The 22,447-nt window shown below is 41.8% G+C and overlaps 1 protein-coding gene and 1 long non-coding RNA gene across 2 annotated transcripts in view; one reads left to right on the top strand and one right to left on the bottom strand.

The window, feature by feature from the left end:
* The window catches only part of LOC149124442 (uncharacterized), a 133,825-nt gene that overhangs the window by 101,186 nt on the left and 10,192 nt on the right, over positions 1-22,447 (top strand). Inside the window, exons 2-3 of the long non-coding RNA XR_016214423.1 lie at positions 20,018-20,142; positions 21,084-21,171. This is a non-coding gene — a long non-coding RNA (uncharacterized LOC149124442). The remainder of the gene's footprint in view (positions 1-20,017; positions 20,143-21,083; positions 21,172-22,447) is intronic.
* On the bottom strand, positions 16,840-17,793 carry ORYCUNV1R1621 (vomeronasal 1 receptor oryCunV1R1621). Its single transcript, NM_001167308.1, is given in 1 exon segment — positions 16,840-17,793. A coding segment is annotated over 1 exon segment (954 nt).

Here is a 22,447-nt window from a genome sequence, read left to right as displayed (position 1 = left end):
GTGTGGGACTGGGTAGTAGCACAGCCCACTGTCTCTCACAGAGCATTTCCAGCTGGGAAACTCTGAGGAGCCCTGGGGGGAGTGGCTGGCAGAGCCAATAGGATGACCTCATCCCCACATAGTCCTGGGTGCTGTGTACAGAGATGCTGGGAAATGCAGGAGCCCTGGGGTGTGAGGGAGAAACACATGGAGAACACTTGGGCAAGGAAAGGCAGCTATTTTAACATAAATGGAGGTGAGAATTAACCACTGTTTTTGAAGCTGAAAGGGTTGTGGAGCACAGCTCAGGTTGGCACATATAGGCAGAATATTTACAATGCCCATATTATTAATATATCTTGAGAAAGGTTAGGCAAAGGAAAGGATCCTGTGAAAGTGCAGAGAAAGCACCCGGGAGCTCAGCACACACGCTGTGCTATCCTTACCAGAACCAGAGCCCTGCACCCGCCTGCTCCCTGCTGCCCCTGAGTTGGAACGAGAGCCCTGAGCACATTTCTGGCTGGACGGCAGTGGCTCTCCTTCATCTGCACTCACCCTCTGTCTGTGTGACAAGAGCAGGACACAGGGTCAGGTTTTCCTGATCATGGGAAGTGCATGCAAATCTGTCCTTTGGGAGAAATCTAAAACCTAAGCCAAGACCCGGGCAGGATCAGGTTCAAGTCCCCAGCATGTTTGTGCTTTTGGAATGAGATCAGTCTGCTCCATTGCTAAAGAATTGGGAGGGGGGCTGCAAAACCAGACTGCAGAGAAAGACTGATGGACACGGATCCCAAATCCTCTGCAGCTCTTTGAATTTGCCCTATTTCCCGTTTTGAGCTGAGAGGTGGAAGCATCCATCACCTTCCCTTGCCTTTAAAGTTTCCTGGAATTGCAATGCCTTGTCCATCACTGTCCTCGCACTGGGAGAGCACATTCTGCAGATTGTCATCCTGCACTCATAGAATCTGTAATTAGAACTGCACAAAGAAACTTTCCTGACAAGACACTGGTGATACTGGTATATATCTCACAGGGATGTGAGGTTACTCTCAATTCCTCCTCAGGATGCAAAAGTTGCTTTTTAATCATCAGAAACTGCAGCAATCACTTAGGCATAAGAGTTCCACTTGATTTATGAAGTTGAGAAGGGCACAGCAGATTACATTAAATAAAACAGTTGTTAACACCAGTTCCCTGCACACGTGTATGAGCCTTAGTTACACTTCAGTTTAAGCTCACTAGGTGCATAATATGTAGCATGAGTATTGCTAAAGCAAGTGCAAAAAAAGATTGTAGTAAGAAACATGAACAGATACCTAAAACTAACTAGGTTCTGTGAAAAATCATTTATTTGTAGGTACCTGGACATCCAAGGGCTGAATGACCTGAGAAGCAGACACCCCAAGTGCATTGCACAGGGACGCTCCTCTAGGATGAATAGAGCTGATGGCCCCAGTGAAGTTCCCACACCCCTCACCACTGCCCAGTTCCCCCATCAGTCCCCGTTCAGAGGCCCCACCACCCCTGGTTCCCACGTGTGCAATAAAGAGCCACTCACCAGGCAGACGTGTGCAGGGGACTCTGCACCTGAGAGGAACCTGCAGTTTTAAGGGAAGGGCGTCTGAGTTCATCTCTCTGCAGGCTGTCATTTTCGCGTCTTCCCAGAGGTGACAGATCCAGGTGGGGAGCTCAGATCATGGATTACCCAGCAGAACACATCACCTGTGTCCTCATGTCCTTTATTCCCTCCTGCACAAGAGGAATCTGGGGAGAGCTGAGCTCAGAACTTCTTCTGATTCCTGACACAGGAGTGTGAGGGTCAGAAGGGACCAACCCTGTAGATGACATCAGGTTTTCCCTTGTGATCCTGAGAGCAGCTTAGTGCCTACCCCCTCCACACTGCAGCACCCTGGCCTCCTGTGAGACCACAGTGGCACCGAGGTCCTCTCCACCCATGTGTGATGGTTACCCTGTCCCTAGGGCCACCCTCACCTTGTGCACCTGGCTCCTGGCCATTTCTGGGCCTGTAATTCCAGTATCACTGGCTCTCAGCTTCAAAATTCAAACTGTGACTCTAATTTTGAACTTATATTTAATTTAATACAATTGACAGTGTGTTATTTTCATAAAGAATTGGCAATGTAAAGGGAACCGAATTACAGTTCAAGAACTGAACACTGTAACAGGTCCAAAATCTGACACTTGGGATGGTGGCCCTAAGAGGACAGGACGCCAGAGCAGAAAGCTTCAAGCACCTGCAGCTTCTTTTTTCCTTTCTGCTCTCTGCTTTGGAAGTAACACCCAGGTCTGGCCCACACTCAAGGGGGAGGGTGCTAAATGCCCCCTCCTTGCTGGGGCTCTTTCTGCATGCATGATTTTGTCTTCTTCCCCCTAATTTATTTGTGTGCAACTTTTCTTTTTCTTGTTACATCAGTATGTGCTCATATATTCACCTTTCCATGTCATTATCTTTATTGCTCCAATGGTTTCCTGCCTTGGCTGTCATGAGTTCTTTCACTTATGTTCCTGAGACTTTGTCAGGCATCCATATATTTTGGCTGGTGATCACTTTCTTTCTAATCTAAGATGTCCAGGCTCCTGTTTTGTTTACCTTGTTAGTCCTAGAGTCAGCAATTTCTGCCACAAGTCAGGTTTCTTTTCCATTGTGATTAGTAGGGAATGCATCAATTGTTGCGCTTGAGTAAAATGAGAACCTGCAGCCCTTATTCAAGCAGAGAACAAGTGGAATTGGTGTTTAAAACATTAGATGCAGACTTGCAATGGTGCATTTTCTTTGCTCTTTAATGCTATATTAGATAATAAAATATTAATATTTATTAGCATGAATTTTCACATGTATCTTTTATTATACTGTGTCAATTTTAAATAATACATAAGAGCATTGAACTTGCATCTAGAATCTATAATTTAAACAAATCATAGTTTTTGGTCTTCACATGCATATGGATTTTATTCATGTCAGGACATTGAAAGTGCTACAAAAATAAAAACAATTTAATTGTGTCTGCTACACCTTGATACACAGGCACACCACCAGTTAACGCTGCCCTTGGCTTATTGATGGTAACAAAGACTGAAAAAAATTAACATGATAGATTATCCTGTCTTTCTCTTTCCTTCCATGTCTTTGGCATAAGAGTTTGGGTCATTCGGTGATATAACAGGCTTTAGAGAGAAAGAGATAGAGCTCCTTGGTCACAGGCATTTCTCGGGCTATGTTGCCTTCCTTCTGCATTTGAACCAGGTTCTGGTGTGAGCCAACAGTGTGAGCTCCCTGACTATAAAGATTTGCTACCCTCCTTGTTTTCTTCAATGTAAGATTTAGGTTGTATCTTTTTTAAAAAAATTATGTTTTTTTTTTGATAGATTTACACAGAGAGACATAGGTAGAGGCACAGAGAGAGAGAGAGAGTGTGTCTTCCAATCCACTGAATCACTTCCCAGATGGCAGCAAAGGCTGGAGCTGCACTGATCCGAAGCCTGGAGCCAGGAGTTTCTTCGAGGATTCCTACATCTGTGCAAGGCCATCTTCTACAGCTTTCCCAGGTCAAACTAGAGAGCTGGGTTGTAAGTGGAGCAGCCTCGTCTCGAACCGTTTCCCATACGGAACAATGGTACTGCAGGTGGCGGCTTTACCTGCTACGCAACAGCGCTGGCCCCTTCGGTTGTATTGTTACACTGATCCACTTTGAGTTGATTTTTGAATTGGAGGAGAGGTAGTTGTTGAATTTCCATCTTCATATGGGCATCCAGGTGTCTCAGTCCCATCTACTGACAAGACGTCCTTTCCCAATAGTGATTATGGCATCTTTGTCAAGTATCAGTTGTGTAGATGCATGAATTCATTTCTAGGTTCTGCTCTGTTTCATTGTTCTGTTTCAATTTTTATGCCAGAACTATTCTGTTTTGGTTATTATAGCTCTGTAGTCTATTTTTCAATAGTGAATTGTGACACCTTTAGCTTTGTTTAGCTAAAGATTGCTTTGTTTATTTGAGGACTTTTGACCTATTTAATGATATTTTTGATTTGTTCTTTCTAATTCTATGAATAATGACACTACTATCTTGATTGGGAATACATTGTAACTGTAAACTGTTTTGAGTACTGTGGGCATGTTAGTATAAATTCTTCCCACTGATGTACATTGAAGAACTCGCCTCTTTATTGTGTCTGCAATTCATTTATCAGTGTTTCCTAAGTTTTACTGTGGAGATCTTTCATATTGGTGGTTAAATTAACTTCTAGATGTTTTACTATTTTTAATGCTATCATTTTTCCTAAAGGTAATTATGTGCTATGCATTTTCATGTTGATTCTTTTATCTTATAACTGTACTGAATTTATCACATCTAGTAGTCTTGATGGAATCCTTGGAGATGTATATATGCCCACACCACTTGTAAGGATAGTTTGACTCCCTACTTCTTTATTTGTATATCCTTTAATCCTCTCTCTTGCCTAATTGCACTAGCTAAGACTTTCAATACAAAATTAACTAAGAGTGGTGAGGATGGACATTCTTGTCCAGTTCTAGATCACAGAGGAAATACTTTCAGCTATTCCTCACTCTCATAATATAGGTTTCACATATGAAGCCCTTTTATGTTGTGATATAATCTTTCCATACCTACATTGTTGACAGTTTGGTGATGAGTAGAAGGTAAATTTTATGAAATATTTTCTGCATCAATTGAGATGATTAACTGACTTCATGCTTCACTCTGTTGATGTTAATATTATATTCAATTGTTTGTGTATGTAGAAGCATTCTTGGACCCAGAGGATAAATCCCACTTGATCATAATGGTAGTTTTGGTTGTGCTGTTGAGTACAGTTTGCTAGTATTAGGGGAGGTTTTTTGCACCCGTGTTCATCAGGGATGTTGGCCTACACCTTTTTTTTCTTATTGTCTCCATGTCTGCTATTGGCATCATGATTATACTGGCCTTGTAATGAGTTTTGATTTCCTTTCATGTAACTTTTGGCAGTAGTTTGGGGGAGAACTGATGTTAGCTGTTCTTTAAAAGGTTGGAGCAATGCAGCAGTGAATCCAGTTAGTCATGTTAGACTTCATTAATTCAATCTCATTACTCATTATTGGTATGTCCAATTGGTATTTGTTTTTTTTTTCTTGTTCAATTCGGTAGTTAATGTGTTCAGAAATTTATCCATTTATTCTAGGTTTTTGATTTGTTGGCATTCATAACTGGACATACTTTTTTTTTTTTTTAATCTCTGAGGTATCATTCAGTCATAATAACCCCTTTCCCTTCTGTGGTTTTATTTGAGTTCTCTGTTGCTTGATTAGTCTAGCTGAAGGTTCATCAATATAGTTTTAGGCTTTTAAAAATAAGCTCATGGGGCCAGCACAGTGGCATAACAGGTTGACGCCCTGGCTTGAAGCTCTGGTCCCGGATGCTCCACTTCTGATCCAGCTCTCTGCTATGGCCTGGGAAAGCAGTAGAAGATGGCCCAAGTGATTTATCCCCTGCACCCACGTGGGAGACCCGGAAGAAGCTCCTTGCTCCTGGCTTTGGATTGTTGCAGCTCCAGCCCTTGTGGCCAGTTGGGGAGTGAACCAGTGGATGGAAGACCTCTCTCTCTCTGCCTTTCCTCTCTCTGTGTAACTCTGACTTTCAAATAAATAATAAATAAATCTTAAAACATGAAAAATCAGCTCAGTTTGGTTGATGCTTTGTATTATTTTCTTAGGCTCTATTTTGTTTATTTCTTCTCTGATCTTTGTTTCTTCTTGTCTTCTACTAATTTTTCATTTGCTTTGTTCTTGCCTTTCTAGTTCCTTGAGATGCTTTTGTAGATAGTTTACTTGAAATCTTTTTTTAAGAGTATAGTATTCTAGGTTGGCATTGTTTGTCTTTTAAAACTTGAAATATATCATGCCATTGTCTCCTTGCCTGTAGTGTTTGCGATGAGAAATCTGGGGTGAGTCTGATTAACTTACCCCTGAATGTGATTTGTTGTTTTTCTCTGGCACATTTTAGGATTTGTTCTTTGTGTGTCACTGAGCTGAGTGTTGCCACAATGTGTCGCGGTGAATTTCTCTTCTGGTCTATCCTGTTCGGAGTCCTGGCTATCTGTTGAATTTGCCTGTTGTTATCCAGCTGCCTTTGTTTGAAGTTTTCTGATAATATTTCATTGAAAACACCTCCCAATCCATTCTCTCTTTCCACCCCCTCAGGGACTCCTATTATCCGAACATCACACCGTTTGATTGAATCTTTTTGGTCTCTGACCATATTTTTTAATTTCTTCTTCCTGCGTTTGAACTGACTGTATTATTTCTAGAAGTTTGTCTTCGAATTCTGATATTCGGTCTTCTATTTCATCTGTTTGATTTCTGAGGGATTCCACGGTGCTTTTTATATGGTCAATTGAGTTTTTCATTTCCAGTATTTCATTCTGGCTTCTCTTTAGGATCTCTAATCCTTGGGCTTGTTTTTCATTCAGCTCTTGCCACTGTTTCTCATTATTTCTAAATATTCTGATTATTAATTTTCTGAATTCTTTTTCTGGCATAGTTTCAAATTCTTCTTCTTCAGCCTCTGTTATGGTTGGTTTAGCCTGCTCCGTTGGCGAGTTTATATGTTCTTCTATATTCTTATTGTGTGTTTTTTTTTTTTTTTTTTTTTTTTTGGCATTCCGTCTGGGTGGTTTTTCAGTTTGATTTCCCTCTGCTATGGGCTGCTGTGAGTCTGTACCAATATCCAGTGTAAGCAGGCTGCTCTGCCTTCTAGAGTTTGTTTGCTTATTTTTACTTATTTATTTATTTATAACTTGAGTGGGCTGGTGTCAGGGCTTTGAGGTGCCAATCTCCGCCCCTTGGGGGCCAGTTTCCTTGTTCCTATGTTCGCCCTTACATGTCTGTGCCTGGGGTTCATTGGTCAGCCACTCTCTTTCACTGCACCTCCTGTGTGAGGAGTGTCAAGTAGCTCCAGACCACCTTTGGACTCCGCCCCTGCTGCTTCCTCCTTTGGAGCAGTGGCCAGCCTCCTTTAAGCCCAAATGTAAAGAAACAAGATGGCTACACTCTGCCCGCTGCAGCTCTGATTGTGGGTTTGGCGGTCCTAAGGATCCTGGCGTTTTTGATATCTCAGTTCGTCCCCCTGGAACCTGCCCTCTTCCCGTGCGCGCTATTCAATTTTTTTTTTCTGGTAACTTCAGTAGACTGGTGTCAGGGCTTTGAGCTTCCCTCCCTCGCTGCCCACCCCTGCGCAAGGAGTGTCGTTTAGCTCCACTCCACCTTTGGGCTCCACCTCTGAAGGTTAGTGCCGAGGCAGAGGCAGTTCTCCTTTAAGCCCAAATGTAAACAAACAAGATGGCTGCTTCCCGCCTGCTGCAGCTCCGATTTGGGGGGAGGGATCCTCGCCTGTTTATACCCTCTATTAGTCCCCCTGAATCACTCACTCTTTCCGCAGGCACTGCTCACTCTATTTCCTTCCCCACTCAGTCATACATGTCTCAGTGTCCATCCCAGGGTGGGTTGGGGGAGGGGCGGCGGCTGTTACAGTGGTGCTGGGCAAGCGCCCTGTCTCACCTTGTCTTCCAGCGCTGGTGCATACACACTCCTGCGGTTTACTGCTCTTCAGGCATCTGTGTCCTCCTCGCAGGTCCACCCTGTCTCCCCCATTTTGGAAGAGCTTCCCTTTCCTGGAAACTACAAATTCTCACCCTCTTTGAACCTGCCCTTCCCAGACCATCGGTGTGCTCCCTCCCTATTCCACCATCTTGGAACCAGGTAATCCCAAGATTCATTTTCAATTATTTTGAGAGTTTGTTTGAATATATGACATGGAATGTTCTTCTCTGTCCCTCTGATGTGGGGTCTTTTGAGCCTCCTGTACTTGGAAGTTCATGTCTCTCACCCAATTAGAGGGTTGTTCAGTTGTTATTTCACTAAGTAGGTTTTCTGTGCCTTTTTTCCTCTCTCCCCTTAGGAATTTCCAAAATTCTAGTTATTGTTCATTTCACGGTGTTCCAAGGGTCTTTGAAGCATTTTTTCTGAATTCTTTGTGTTTTATGTTGTCGTCTGATATTTGAAAAAAAATCTGTCTTCAAGCTCAGATTTCTTGATCTAGTCTTCTGTGGAAGCTTTAAACTTACTTTTATTTGACGTAATGAGATTCAGATTTCCATGATTTTTGTTTGGTTCTTGATTGAATTCTTTGGCTAAATTTGTCCTTTATATCCTGCATTGTTTCCCCAATTTCATTAAGCTTTGTGGTCTTGTCTCCTTGTCTTCCATCATGGTTATAAATTCCTTATCATAGGATTCCTTATCATAGGATTCTTCATCTCATTTACATTGCAATCTTTGGTTAAAGCATTCTTGTATCATTGGATTCTTTTGCTAAGGATTCTTGTGTCCTTTTGGAATTCTCACATTGCCTTGCTTTCTGCACACCTTTGTGTCACTATGTATTTATGCATCTGGTGGGTCTTCAATCAGTACATCAGTTGTCTTTATAACTTTTGAGGGGTAGCTTTCATGGTGAAAAAATTTTTTGAAGGTGTATCTTCAGGTGCCCATTTGGTTGGCAACTTTGGCTTTAGTTCTCATTGGATGCTACGGTGTAGCCTCCTGATTCCTTTTCCCACTGTAAGTGATATTTGTAGAGGCAGGTAAGTGGGGGTACTCCTAAGCCCCAGAGTGGCTCAGATGCTGCACAGTCTCCCAGCTTCTCCATGAGAGACTGGAGTCACAAGAGTGAAGGTGGTGGTTGACAGCATGCTGGGAGGCAGTTCAGGCCAAAGTTGAGAGTGCCCTGGCTGGGAGTCCTGGTGTGCATGGGCCGTGGTAGTGTCCTGGGTGGTAGAGGGATGGGTTCTAAGCCTGAAGGGGCAAGCAAGTACCCATAACTTTAGGGTGTTGGAGTCAGATCCTGGGCTGTTCTTCACCCCTTTCCTTGCAGCACCAAGACTGCATGGGCTAGTGTGCTGGGTTGTTATTGCCCTTCTGGGTCTAGTGGGTTCCTCCTGCTGTAGTCCCTTTGGTTGGTGTGGTTCAATGTCTGTGGGGACTCAGGGATGAGAGGGTGCAAGGTTTCTGCCTCCCGGGGCAACATCATTTCTTACAGTGACTCTGTTCTCAGAATGGTGGCCCTCACCACAGCCTGTGCTCCGGGAGTTGTGTGGGAGACACTGAGATCCTTCCCTCAGGGAAACCTACTATGAGTTCTCCAGGTGCCTCTGGGATGCTATTTGGGATGTATGCCAAGGTGGCCACTGGCAAGCGAGCATCAGTTACTCAGGAATGGCTTTGAAACCCACCTGGCAACGGAGCCTGCCTGGCAACAGGCTGTGATTGGATGGATTTGGAAACTGCCTGGCAACAGGCTGTGATTGGATGGCTTTGGGAACTGCCTGGCAACAGACTGTGATTGGTTGGGGCATAGACTGCCCCTTGACCAGATTGGCTGGTCTTGGCTATATAAGATGTAGTTCCAACTGAAATAAACAAGTCTTCGGGCTGCTCGCCTCAAGCCCGCTTTCACCCGACTCCCGGGGTCTGTGTGGTGACTCTGTGCCTCTTGCCCCCACCACGCTGCTCCTCTCAGAAAAGAATGCACTGCAACATTGTTGAGGAATCAACTGTGACATCCCTGCCTTCTTCCTGTAGCTGGGATTGCCAGAGGAAGCATCCATGTAGATGGGCTCTGCTGAGCCCTCCTGTTCACACTTTCCCCTAAGCTGTGGATCCTCCAGACCAAGGATGGTGGCTTCCAGGTGACTTTGTTCCTGCCTTTATGCTGCCATCCCAGGTCTCTGTCTGTGACAGGGTTCCCATAGGGCCTCTTTTGAGTTCTCGTGTTCTACCTCATGCATTCACCTTGAAGGCGATCTTACTCTTTTTTTCTTCTCTGTGAAGGAAGAGGCACAGACTGGTCTCCTCTGTCTGATATCTCTTGATTAAGGGTTTTTAGGTGCACATGCAATATTGTCAATTATAAGCACACCACTTTAAAGCTAATCTAGAACTCATCCATCTTGTATAACTGAGGTGTCCTCCCAGTTGAATGGTCATGCCTTCACTCCCAAACCCAAACTGCTGACACCCAACATACTGCTCTCTTTCTCTGACTTTAACTGTTACAGCTCCCTCTAGGAGGAATCATGCAATATGAGTCCTTCCATGCCTGCCAGATTCTGCCTGGCATAATTTCTTCCAAATCGATCCATGTTCTCACAAGGGGCAGATTTTCTCTTTTTTTGGAGAGAATCATTAAGAAGCCATATTTTCTCTAGCTATTCATCTGGTGAGACAGAGGATATGAGGTTTAAACTTATCTAATTTAATTAGGTTATATATTAGGGAAACCTACCATGAGTTCTCCAGGTGCCTCTGGGATGCTATTGCGATGTTCTGCATTCTTCCTGTAGCTGGGATTGCCAGCAAAAGGCATCCAGGCAGACAGATATGTATAATATATATATTAGATTATATATATATATGTATATGTGTATATATATATATATATATATATATATATAGCTATGATTGGCATATGGCTCATAGGTCATGTGTACTGTATTGGAAAACACAGCCCTGGCTTGTTTCAATTGATGCAAATATGCATTTTGGAGGTATTGAAAATAATTTTTTTGTTTGTTTGTTTGTTTTTGTTTGTTTGGTAGGCTTCTTGTTACCTGAGCAGTTCAATTTTGTCTTGTAGAAGGCGGGGATAATGATAGCATTCACTTGTTAAGTTAACAAGTTATGTATTTCTGTATTGCGGATAGTATGACTACTGTTTAATGAGAATGAAAGTGCTAATTCTTCTAGAATTCCTTGTGGAAATTCATTGAAATCAATACTTAGAAGGGACATTGGTAGAATAGAGCAGGTATGTGGTGGAATGAGAAGGTCATGCCAAGATGGCCACTGACAACAGAAACTGCCTGGTAACAGGCTGTGCATGATTGGATGGCTTCGGAAACCACATGACAACAGAGCCTGACTGACCACAGGCTGTGATTGGATGGTTTCAGAAACTGCCTGGCAACAGAGCCTGACTGGCAACAGGCTGTGATTGGATGACTTTGGAAACTGCCTGGAAACAGGCTGTGATTGGTTAGGGCATAGACCACCCCTTGACTGGATTGGCTGCCTTGGCTATATAAGCAGCTGTAGCAACTGAAATAAACGAGTCTTCAGGCTCCTTGCCTCAGGCCTGCCTTCACCCGACTCCCGGGTCTGTGTGGTGACTATGCGCCTCTTGCCCCCACCACGCTCTTCCTCTCAGAAATGAATCCACCTCAACACAGGTAGATATTGATTTTTAAGTAAATTCTTTACTAGCTTCCATATTATGTAAAAGGCACCATTTTATTGTTTACATATTACATAAAAGGCACCACCAACAGTGTATAATGATTGTAATTTCAGCCAGCACCGTGGCTCACTAGGCTAATCCTCCGCCTGTGGCATTGGCACCCCAGGGTATAGTCCCCATCAGGGTGCTGGATTCTGTCCTGCTTGTTCCTCTTCCTCCAGCTTTCTGCTATGGCCCAGGAAGGCAGTGGAGGATGGCCCAGGTGCTTGGGCCCTGCACTGGCATGGGAGACCAGGAGGAAGCAACTGGCTCCTGGCTTCGGATCAGCGCGGCGCGCCAGCCGCCACGTGCCGGCCATAGCGGCCATTTAGGGGGATGAACCAACGGAAAATGAAGACCTTTCTCTCTCTCTCTCTGTCTCTCACTGTCTAACTCTGCCTGTCAAAAAAAAAGATTGTAATTTCTCCACATCTTTACTAAGAGTGGTTATCTTTTGGTTTTGTTTTCTTGATAAAAGCCATGCAAATAGGTGTGAAGTGAAGTGTCATTATGGTTTTGATTTTCCTTTCATTACACATTAGGTGATGTAGAGCGTTTTGTCCTGCACTATTGATTCTTTAGATGTCTTCTATGGGGAAAATGTTCTCATCACTTTGACTCTGGAAGTCAGGTTATTTGTTTTTGCTGCTGAAGTAAAGGTGTGCTGTGTTTTGGATATTGACTCAGTGGTGACTTAGAAATATTTTCTCCCTTTCTATAGGTTTTCTCTTTACTCTGTACATGGATTATTTGTCAAACAAAGTTTTTAGTTTGAGATAATCAATCCCATTATTGTATTTTTGTTTGTGCCTATTATTTTGTATTAATATCTAAGATAATATTGGCTATTATGACCAATGGTATGAAAATTTTCCTCTATGTTTTCTTGTAGTAGTTTAATATATTCAGTCCTGTGGTTTAAATATCCAAAACTTTGAGTTGATTTTTATGTGTAGTCTATTATAAGGGCCTAATTTCATTATTTTGCTTGTGAATATCCAGTTCCCAGCACCATTTGTTTAAGAAGCTATCCATTCAACTCTCTATATATTCTTGCTACCAGGATCAAAGATCTGTTGTCCTGCTTCTTGTTGGTTTATAGGTCACATCCAGTTTTTTTCCAATGATGTTCACATTTGTTATTATGCCAGGACTGCAGTGCAGTAATTACTATAGCTTTGTAACATTTTAAAATTTATTAATTTATTTCTAAAGTTTTTTTTTTAAGTTTTAACAGATTCAGTATAGTTCTTAGATACACTTCTCAGAATAAAATGATAATCCCTCCCTTACTCTCCACTTTCCCCTCCCAGCCTACCTCCCTCTCCCTTTCTTTTTTCATTCTTTTTTAGTTTTTAGGTAACATACTTTTATATTATAGCCAAAATCTTAATACTCTACTTACTAGAAAGTATAGCAAGTAAAAGCAAAAATACCTTAGTTTAGTTGGAATATAGGCCTATAGGTCTATAAACAATAACTGAATGGAAAGATGGCCATTCTCCCATTTAATTTTAAAGTTTAATGATCACAGATAATTAAAACTATAGTAATATACCATTCTTAACCATTGGTTTCACAAAGATGTAGCACAAAGTATATTTGCAGCAATACTGACAGACACACGGGCATATCTTCCTTTTTTGAATTTTTGATTTTAGTTTACAATTACAAGGGAGCACATGTGATAGTTCTCTTTTTCTTTCTGTGTCTGGCTTATTTCACTCAACCTGATCTTCTCCAGTTGCATGCCTTTTTTGTTTTGCAAATGGTAGGATTTCATTCTTTTTAATAACTGAATAATACTCCATTGTGTTTATGGTGTTTATGTACCACATTTTCTTTATCCATTCATCTAATGACGGACACTTTGGTTCATTCTCTATTTTGGCTCTTGTGACCAGTGATGCTATAAACATGGTTGTGTATGTATCTCTTTGGTAAAACTTGCTTATGTCTTTCAGTTATACACTTGTAAGTGAGATTGCTGTATCATATGGTAAGTCTATTTCTAGTTTTCTATGAAATCTCTATACTGTTTTCCAAAGTGGCTAATTTAGATTCCTACCAACAGTGTATAAGTATTACCAATTTCTCTACATTATTGCTAGATTTGTTGCTCTCTCTTTTGGATTTTAGCCATCCTGACAGGGGTGAGATGATGTTCCATTGTGGTTTTGATTTGTATTTCCCTGATGGCTATTGATGTTGAGTTTTTTTTTCATATATTTGTTGGACATTTGTATTTCTTCTTTTGAGAACTGTTTATTTAGGTCATTTGCCCAGTTTTTAACTGGATTAGTTATTTTTTTTGTTGTTGAATTTTTAAAGTTGCTGATACATTCTGAATATTAATCCTTTGTTAGACAGATTTTTTTGAAAAAATAAAATGAAGTTCTTTTAAAATTTTATTTTAAAGGGAGCAAGAACAGGAGTGGGAGTGAGTGTGTGAGGGTGGGACAGAGGGAGAGGGAGATCAAGAAAGAGAGAGAGAGAGAGGGAGAGACTGACTGAGTGACTGATTGACTCTTCCATACACTTGTTCACTCCACAAATGCCTATGGTTTTCTATATGGGTTGCAGGGACACAATTACTTGAGCTGTTACCTTCTGCCTCCCAGACTGGGCATTAGTAGGAAGCTGGAATCTGAAGCAGAGTTGGGACTTGAACTCAAAAAGTCCAATATGGAATGTGGCATTTTGTGGTGTCTTAACCACCACATCCAATGCTTGCTCCCTATAACATATTTTGGAGTAAGTGAGTGTAATGCGGTCAACTGTTTTTTTTTTTTTTCTTAGAAGTGTGCATTGGCTTCTCAGCGTCTTTTAGGGTTCTATATAGGTTTTAGGATTATTTTTATGTTTCTATAAAATGCCATTGATACCTTTATAGGGGTTGCATTGCATCTGTTGATTAATTTCAGTAGTATTCACATTTTAACAATATCAAGTTTTCCAATTGATGTATATGGAATGACTTTCATGTATGTGTGTCTGCTTTCATTTCTTCTATTAGTGTAGTACACTTTTCAAAGTCAACATCTTTCCTCTCCCTGGTTAAATGTCTTCCTATTTATTTTTATTTAATTTAATACTATTATAAGGGAGATTATTTTAGTCATTAGTTTTTCCTATAGTTTGTTTTTGGCATAAAGAAATGAGTTAGGTTTGATTTTTATACTGTAGCTTTCCTGAAGTCTTAGTCTGCTTCTGCAATCACGTTATCTGCAAACAGCCAGTTTTGCTTATTGCTTCCAGTTTTATGCCTTTCATTTATTTTTTCATAATTTCTCAGTCAAGGACCTCCAGTACCATGTAGATGGATGATGGTGGCATCCTTGCCTTGTTCTAGATGGTAGCTCTGACAGTCCTCCTGCTTTGTTGTGTGACTGCCGTCCTGTAGGCTGGAATGCTGAAGGCAGCTCCTCTGTTCTCATCCTTCCCCGAGGAACATTGGGCTGTGCTCTCTGCCTTTTCTCGATCTTCCTGGGTTCTGCAGTGTGCATCAGGTGGCCAGTCTCTCTGACTCTTCTTTGCTTCTGCAAACTACTGGGATCCCATATGTGCTTTCACAATTTCTTATGGTAAGACCTATGCATTGGTTTCAATAATGTTTGGCACCAAAATAAGCTAGCAATTTCATTTTCTCTTGAAGTTTCGCAAGTGCCATTGTATTATCACATATTTAAAAGTATGCCTGTGAAAAAACTTTGTTTTTATTACTTTTTCCAAGAAGAAAGAATTTTATATCTCCTTATTTTTCAGAACATGAATTGATATCAGGCTAAATAATTTTCATATATGATTCAGTACTTAAATTCTGTTTTCCCCCTCATATAAAGCACTTCATTTAGGAAGGTATGATACCAGAGCTTACTAAAGGATTACAGAAATCTGTGAAATTGTGAGCAGTACAGAGTAGTACCTATCCACACTGAAAACTTTGATGATTTCTTTAGGTAAATTAGATTACAAATAAGATGTGCACCTTTAGGGAACGAACTTCAAATTATTATTGGTACAAACTTGCTACCATGTCCTAAAATTGATGTCATTCTCTGCCCCCACCATTTCTCTCCCCACTCCTTCTCTTCTTATACCCACACCATACACACACAACACACACACACACACACACACACACAACTATTAAGTGTTAATTTAACAGTTTAATGTTGAAGGTGTCAGAAATGGCAAATAACACAATTTGATATTCACACGTTGCCTACAGGCATTGAATTATCACACTGTGCATCAACAACATGTACCTTTAAAACAAAACTAACCTAAATCATTGAAAATATTATGTTTTGATGCTTTTCAAATCTGGTGACTTGGCTTCTCTAACTTCAGAGAATATGTATTCACAATTGGGTGGTCAGTGATTGGAAACTTCTTATAATAGTCAAAGGTTACCCTTTAAACCATTTTAAGTGTATAATAATGCAGTGGCATAAGTCCACTTGCATTGCTGTGCACCCATCACCACCATCCATCTCCAGAACTTTTCTTCATCCCAGACTGAAATTCTTTGTCCATTTCCCTATTCCCTCAGCATCTAGACTGCCATTCTATTCTCTGTCTCTATAAATTTGTTTGCTCTGAGTTTCACTTCCCATAACTAGATTCACAGAATATTTGTTCTCTTTAACTGACAGTCTAGTTGTTATAAAATATTTTATGTCTTTTTTGCTGAACCATGTACCAGAGGGAGTGCCATTCCTTTTTAAGGCTGAATAATACTCTGTACAGGCCATACTGGTATGCACTCAGGTAGTCATGGACCTTGAGTTGTTTCTGCCTTTGAGTGTTTGGATCATGGTATGATGAGCCTTGCTGTACAAATAGCTGTGTTCCTGTATTCAATTCTTTTTGGTAGAATTGCAGGATAAAATGATGATTGATGGTGATAGATATTTCTTAGGCTAAATTCAGAATGCTGAGACTTATTAAAAAGTGCTATGAACAGTCACTTATCTGAGGTAGTGTGGGCTAACCCAAGTGAGACCTACCTCACAGGCACCCTCGAAGAGCTTGAGTGGAAATATAAAGTCCTTCTGTTTACTAAGAAAGGCATATGGTTCAATTATATCTAAAATATGTGACATCCACATATATCAAAGGAAACAGGTTATTGAGAAAGTACAGCTCTATGTTTTCATTCAACCAAGAGAGCACATGCTATGTACCATGAGTAACCTTTTTGAAGCCAGTATATTGGGACAATTTTTAAACTTACTTTTTAAACAGTAACATTTCAAAATAGGTTTAAATGTATTCAACAGCAATTTTGAGGTACTGCAAGAATTTCCATATTCCCACACAGCATCCCCATTGCTAACAAGTTATATTAGTATATTTGTTAAAATATATATGTTCTGTTTAAAATTGACATGTAATGTTTATCCATATTTTGGAGGTATAATGTGATGTTTCAGTTCAGGTGTACATTGAGTAATGGTCAACACAGGGAATTAGCATCTCTATCACCATAAAGTTGAAGAAAAATTATCCAACACAGAATAATTTAACCCTTGTTTTCTTCCCCTGTATGGATTTAATAAAGTCTATTATACGTTTTTCAGTGCTGATTAGCAGCAAAGGACTGATTGTGGCAAAGCCGTTGGCCACCATCACCTGGACACAGCGAAACACCGGGTCATTGTTCCACATCACTCTTGAGGAGGAGACAGTGCATTCCAACAAGTACATGAACACAAAGACACTCATGAGCAGTAGAATGGTGCGGGTGGCCCTTTGCTCTGGGGAGGCTCTTGGAGAGAGGCTGGTGCTGTGAAGGTGCTGGGACCGCCTCTTGTGCCTGCACAGGAGAGTCACCATGTACCCACTTGAGAGGGCCATGAGCCCTAAGAGGGAGGCATCTCGGAAGATGCCCAGGATGGAAAATAACTGCCAGACATAGTAACCCATGGGAACAATAGTACAGGATTCACTGAGAAATAGAAGACTGCCTGAGCTCACATTGGAGAAATAAACAGCAGAGTAGGAGTAGTGAGCACTAAAGAACATAGAGAAGACCCACAGGGAAAGGAGGGAACACAGCTGCTGATGTGGGGCTAGGTATAGTTTGAACTTTGCCAAGCAGGAGCTCCTGGGGCTGAGGGTGATGGCCTGGCTGACACTGAGCAGGCAGGTGGTGCACAGGGAGAGGACTCGCATCAACCGGTATAAGTAAATAAATGATTTGCACGTGATGTCATCCCAGAAACCTCGAGACACAAACATGTCTGTAGCCATGAACCCCATGATTAGCAGCATCGTTAGGTGAACTGGGGCCAAGAGACCAATGGGCAGGTCCGTGGACTTGGGTCTGTGCTTGTAAAAGAACTGGAAGAGGTAGAAAAGAAGGAGGAAAGCATTTGCTGACATCCCAACACTGACTTCAGAGAAGAAGATGTATCTAATAGTTATAACACTGGAAAGTTTGTTATTTCTATTCATCTTATGATGAATAGAGCAGTATCTGGGGAGAAAAGCAAGAAAAACTCAGTATCACAAATATAACCACTGTTACCAAATCAGCCAACAATACCTCTATCATCAAAACATATGGTCACTCCCAATGCATCCTTGTTTCCTCTTGAATAATCCTGTCTATGTCACACATCCATAAGCAGTCCCCTCTCTCCCCTATCCCATTTCACCCAATCATGGCTGGATTATGTCTGCTGTTGCTGGTCTCCTATGAGACCTATGCTTTCTGGTACACGAAAAGCTGCCAAATATCATAGAGAATATTTCCTCATTGCATAGCTGTTAGTTGTTCATGACAATCACTAGCAATGGCTGTTTTGGATTTGTTGTACATCATCTTGGTTAAGTGTTGGGTTCAATCTTGGTGAGTTCAAATGAAGAGGATTGCATACATGTGCAAATAAGATCCTCACAGGAAAAGCGTCTTAGTGGGTGAGACATACAGAGCTGCACTGTTTCAAAGTGATCTTTAGTCCAGTGTGTTTACTGCCAGACCAAATGCTCCTAACCTTCCGACAGACCAAACGCTGAAATTTGTGGGCTTTGCCTTAGATGTCTTAAATTTATGTCTCTGATCTGCCATATGCAACCAGTATGACTTTTATATATTACAGAGCTCAGCTCTGTGCACTCACCTCTGAACTCTAAACAGTAATGTTGCCTGGATCCTAGAGATTCCTGTGTGAATAAAGAAAGAGCGTATGTACCAAACACGGAAGTAGTTCTGGTGCATGATGGTCTTGATAGAAATGGTTGATGATGTTTTTATTATTATGATGTTCTTCCCATGTGTTACTTGGAAAACCCTATGCAGTTTTCTCACTAATTGGTCAGCTCTGTTCCTGCCTAAAAGAAAAAAAAAGAAAAAAACTCACCACAACAGTTAAAGATTTTAGCAGTCTCTGTCCAGAGAACTCTGGGTATTTTGAGTCTTTTCTATAACTTCCCGACACAGCTGCACATCTTGCATATTTTAAAAAATCATCCTACAAGTTTGAAAAGCCCATGAGTCAGAGTCCAGTTATTAAATATTAGCAGGAACATACTCTTATTTATTTTTCTAATCATGCATATGAATCAAAGTGCTAAACAGATACGTAATTAATTTTAGTTCAAGGATAAGTGTCCGCCCAACCCTGCGAGATAGGTCTCTGTAGGAGTCCAAGCTTTTATCTCTCTTTCATGTAAGCAGTAATATTTCTCTAAATTCAAGAGACCAAAAGTAAAATTTTTGTTAGACTAGAAAATTTGATGATGGCCAACTGGTAAACAGTTCTTGTAGAATACACATACTGACTTTAAAGCAACCTCTAAACACAATTTTTGTAGCATTTTGATGAGCTTCAGTGACCATGTAGAAAAATTGTCATCTAACAATCAAGGGTCTAAGATTAAATTTTTTCACAGCTCTAGTCTATATGTATGCTACAAAGGGAAAGTGATGGGCTGGCTAGATGGCACAGTAGGTTTAGCCTTCACCTGCCATGCCACCATCCCATGTAGGCACTGCTTCTAGTCTAGGATGCTCCTCTTCAAATCGAGCTCTCTGCTGTTGCCTGGGAAAGCAGTGGAAGATGGCCCAAGTGCTTGGGCCCCTTCACCCAGATGGGAGACCAGGAAGAAACAGCTGGCTCCTGACTTTGGATCGGTGCAGCTCCGGCCATTGTGGGCATCTGGGGAGTGAACCAACAGAAGGAAGACCTTTCTCTATGTCTCTCCCTCTCACTGTCTATAACTCTACCTCTCAAATAAATACATAAAATCTGAAAAAAGGGAAAGTGAAATGTTCAAGATTCATGAATATTGAATACCATTTAGGTGCAGTTTCTTGGTTAAAATATTTGAAAATATGGACTTCCTAAAATGAAAGTTCTGTAGCAGCAATAGGGAAAGTTAACCTTTTTCTAAAGTAAGGATGAGATAAGATGACACAGATTTCTCCATTTATTTGTTCATCATGTTGGAGTTGATGCTCATGACGAGCCCAAGAGGAAGCAGAGGAGAATAGAAACCCAAATGTCCAATACCATTAACACCACTTCTAAAATTACCTTTCATGTTATTTTTGAAGTGAGGTTTGCTATAATTTAGTTTACTTCATTTTAAAAATCTGACCTTGCAAACACACAGCACTGTGAAATTCTTGAAGTTGCATACTAAACACTAAGGTATTTGCCTGCCTTGTTTACAGGGTTGCTAAGGAAAGTCTGCTGTTACAAGCACAAATGTTTCTACCAATGGAGAAGTGTAGAGATACCGGTCATTGACAATAATTATAAGGAAGTCCTGGCTCTGGAAGATCATTTCTTGAAATGTGTAAGAAAATATGAGTTTTATGAATGTGAAATTTTGCAGTGGGAGCCAAAAATATGAATCTCCTTCCCCAGGGTGTGGATGGAGGAATTGGCACCAGTTGATGCAATCACAAGTGGCATTTCACCTTCTTCATGCAGTGCCAGGAGAGGCACAGAACATGTTTCTCTAGTCACCAGCAGTGTTCACATGTTGGATCATGCACAACTCTCAGTGAAGCAGCCACGTAAAATATATCCCTCTTAAATGTTTGTGAATAATATGAGAGATGTCATTATTATAGATAATACTTAATATGCAATTGAGGTCTAATATGTGATTTTTATGACACAGGATTCTGGTGACTATGAGCCCTTCAGATTAAAAAGCAAAGCCTGTAGTGCATCTTCTCCTGCTGTGCCTTGTCACACACAAAGATAGAGAAACAGATACAGAAATACACTCATACAGATAAACACACAAACACACACACCACACACACACACACACAGCTGACCAGCACAGCACAGCGCAGTCTAGGAGACCAGGGGACAGGAAGGGAGCTCTATGCCATCAGCAGGGTGAGGCCGTTCAGATCGCTGGTGCTGAGACTGCCCTTGTCTGTGTCAGAGCAGCATCACTGAAGTCACACTGAACACTCAGCAGGAAGCCGGCAGCCCTAGGGGACTTGCCATCCTGTGTCTCAGAGCAAGCAAAAGGAACTCTGAAATGAGTCACATTGGAGAGGGCACTTTGGCTAAAAGAAAGGAAAGGCCAAGTGGACAGATTAGGTGAAAATAAGCATACATGGAGTAAGAGATCTTAAGAAATATCTGAGCACTGATTTGTTAGAGCTGACGGTGAAGGTTGTGGCTCCCAGGGAGAAAGATGACAGTTAAGACTCCCTGTGACTTGCACATGACGGAGACAATCATTTAGACATAGCCTTACCCACTGTTTTCCAGAAAACAGATGATGCTGTGATGCATGGGGCCATCCAGTGGGCCCCTACTAGTGACCAGTGCTTGGCCAGTGCACCTGAGGCCATGTCAGGTGAGGAGTGGAGGGGCAACATGAGGAGGAAAACTCTGAGTGGGTGGACAGACACAGGGATAAGGGAAGGGCTGGAGGACTAGCCTGATTCTCATCTTCTGCCCGACTGCAATCACGCAGACTCCCTGGTGTAGAGATGATGTGTAAATAACACTACTTGTGTCCAGCTCTTAGCAGTGTGTGCTCAGACTAACATACGTGAAGAATACTCTTTGGGTTGTCCTTATCACCATAGCTGAACTTCACTATGTCTGTCATCGCTTCACTATGTTAGCAAAGAGGGATTCAGGGGTGAGCCTGGCATGCTACGTGCATGTGGGGTTGAGACTCAGGTTAAACACACCAGCTGCTCTGTATCACAGACCAGTTGCAGCTGGGAAACTGTGACAAGCCCTGGGGGGAAGCAGCAGGCACAGCTGGGAAGGAGACGTCATCTCCACGCAGAGGTCGGTGCTGTGTGCAGAGATGCTGGGAAAAACAGGAGCCTGTGGGTGTGAGGAGGAAACACCCAGAGGACATTTGGGCAAACAAATGGCAGCTTTTTGTAAAAAGTGGGGGTGAGAACAAACGACTGTCACTGTAAAGTCAAAGGATTGTGGAGCACAGATCAGGGTTCACACTTGCAGCTAGAACAGTGAGATTATCAGAGTTTTAAAAATATATCTTAAAGATTGGCAGAGGGGGCAGGCAGGAGGTGCAGGGAGTTAAGCTGCCCTAGAGACCCCCACATCAGGTTTGTGTCCTCGCTGTCCCACATCCCATCCAGCTCCCTACTGATGTGCCTGGGAAGGCAGCAGAAGATGCCCAAGTACTTGTACTTCTGCCACCCATGTGGGAGACCCAGATGGAGCTCCATGCTCCTGGATTGCACCTGCACCAGCCTGGGCTGTTGTAGCCATTTGAGAAGTGAACCAGTGGGGGAAGTTCTCCCTCTCTCTCTTTCTTTAACTCTGCCTTTGAAATAATTAATAAGTCGGTTGTTTTAAAAGAAAGAAAGGTCAGAAGAAGTGTTAGGATCCTTGGAAAGTAAAGGGCAAGGAGCCCAGGGAGCTTCATTGGCGCTCACTGTCCTTACCAGGAAAGGCGGTCCTGCAGGAGACCTTACTCCCTGGGCCACCAGGGATGGATGAGTCACATGAAGCTTTCCTTCATCACCATCGTCTGTGTCTGAGCGACAGGGCATAGGTTGACATTCACCTGTTCATGCGAGTTCATGAAAAGAGCATGCTTCAAAAATCCTGAAACACAGCACAGGAATCAGAACAGAGCAGGGTTC

This window comes from Oryctolagus cuniculus, chromosome 10 (genome assembly GCF_051225735.1).
Source record: "Oryctolagus cuniculus isolate XC-2025 breed Fujian yellow rabbit chromosome 10, ASM5122573v1, whole genome shotgun sequence".
Lineage (NCBI taxonomy): Eukaryota > Metazoa > Chordata > Mammalia > Lagomorpha > Leporidae > Oryctolagus > Oryctolagus cuniculus.
Note: the sequence above shows the minus strand (reverse complement) of the source record. Positions and strands in the feature narration are given on the sequence as shown.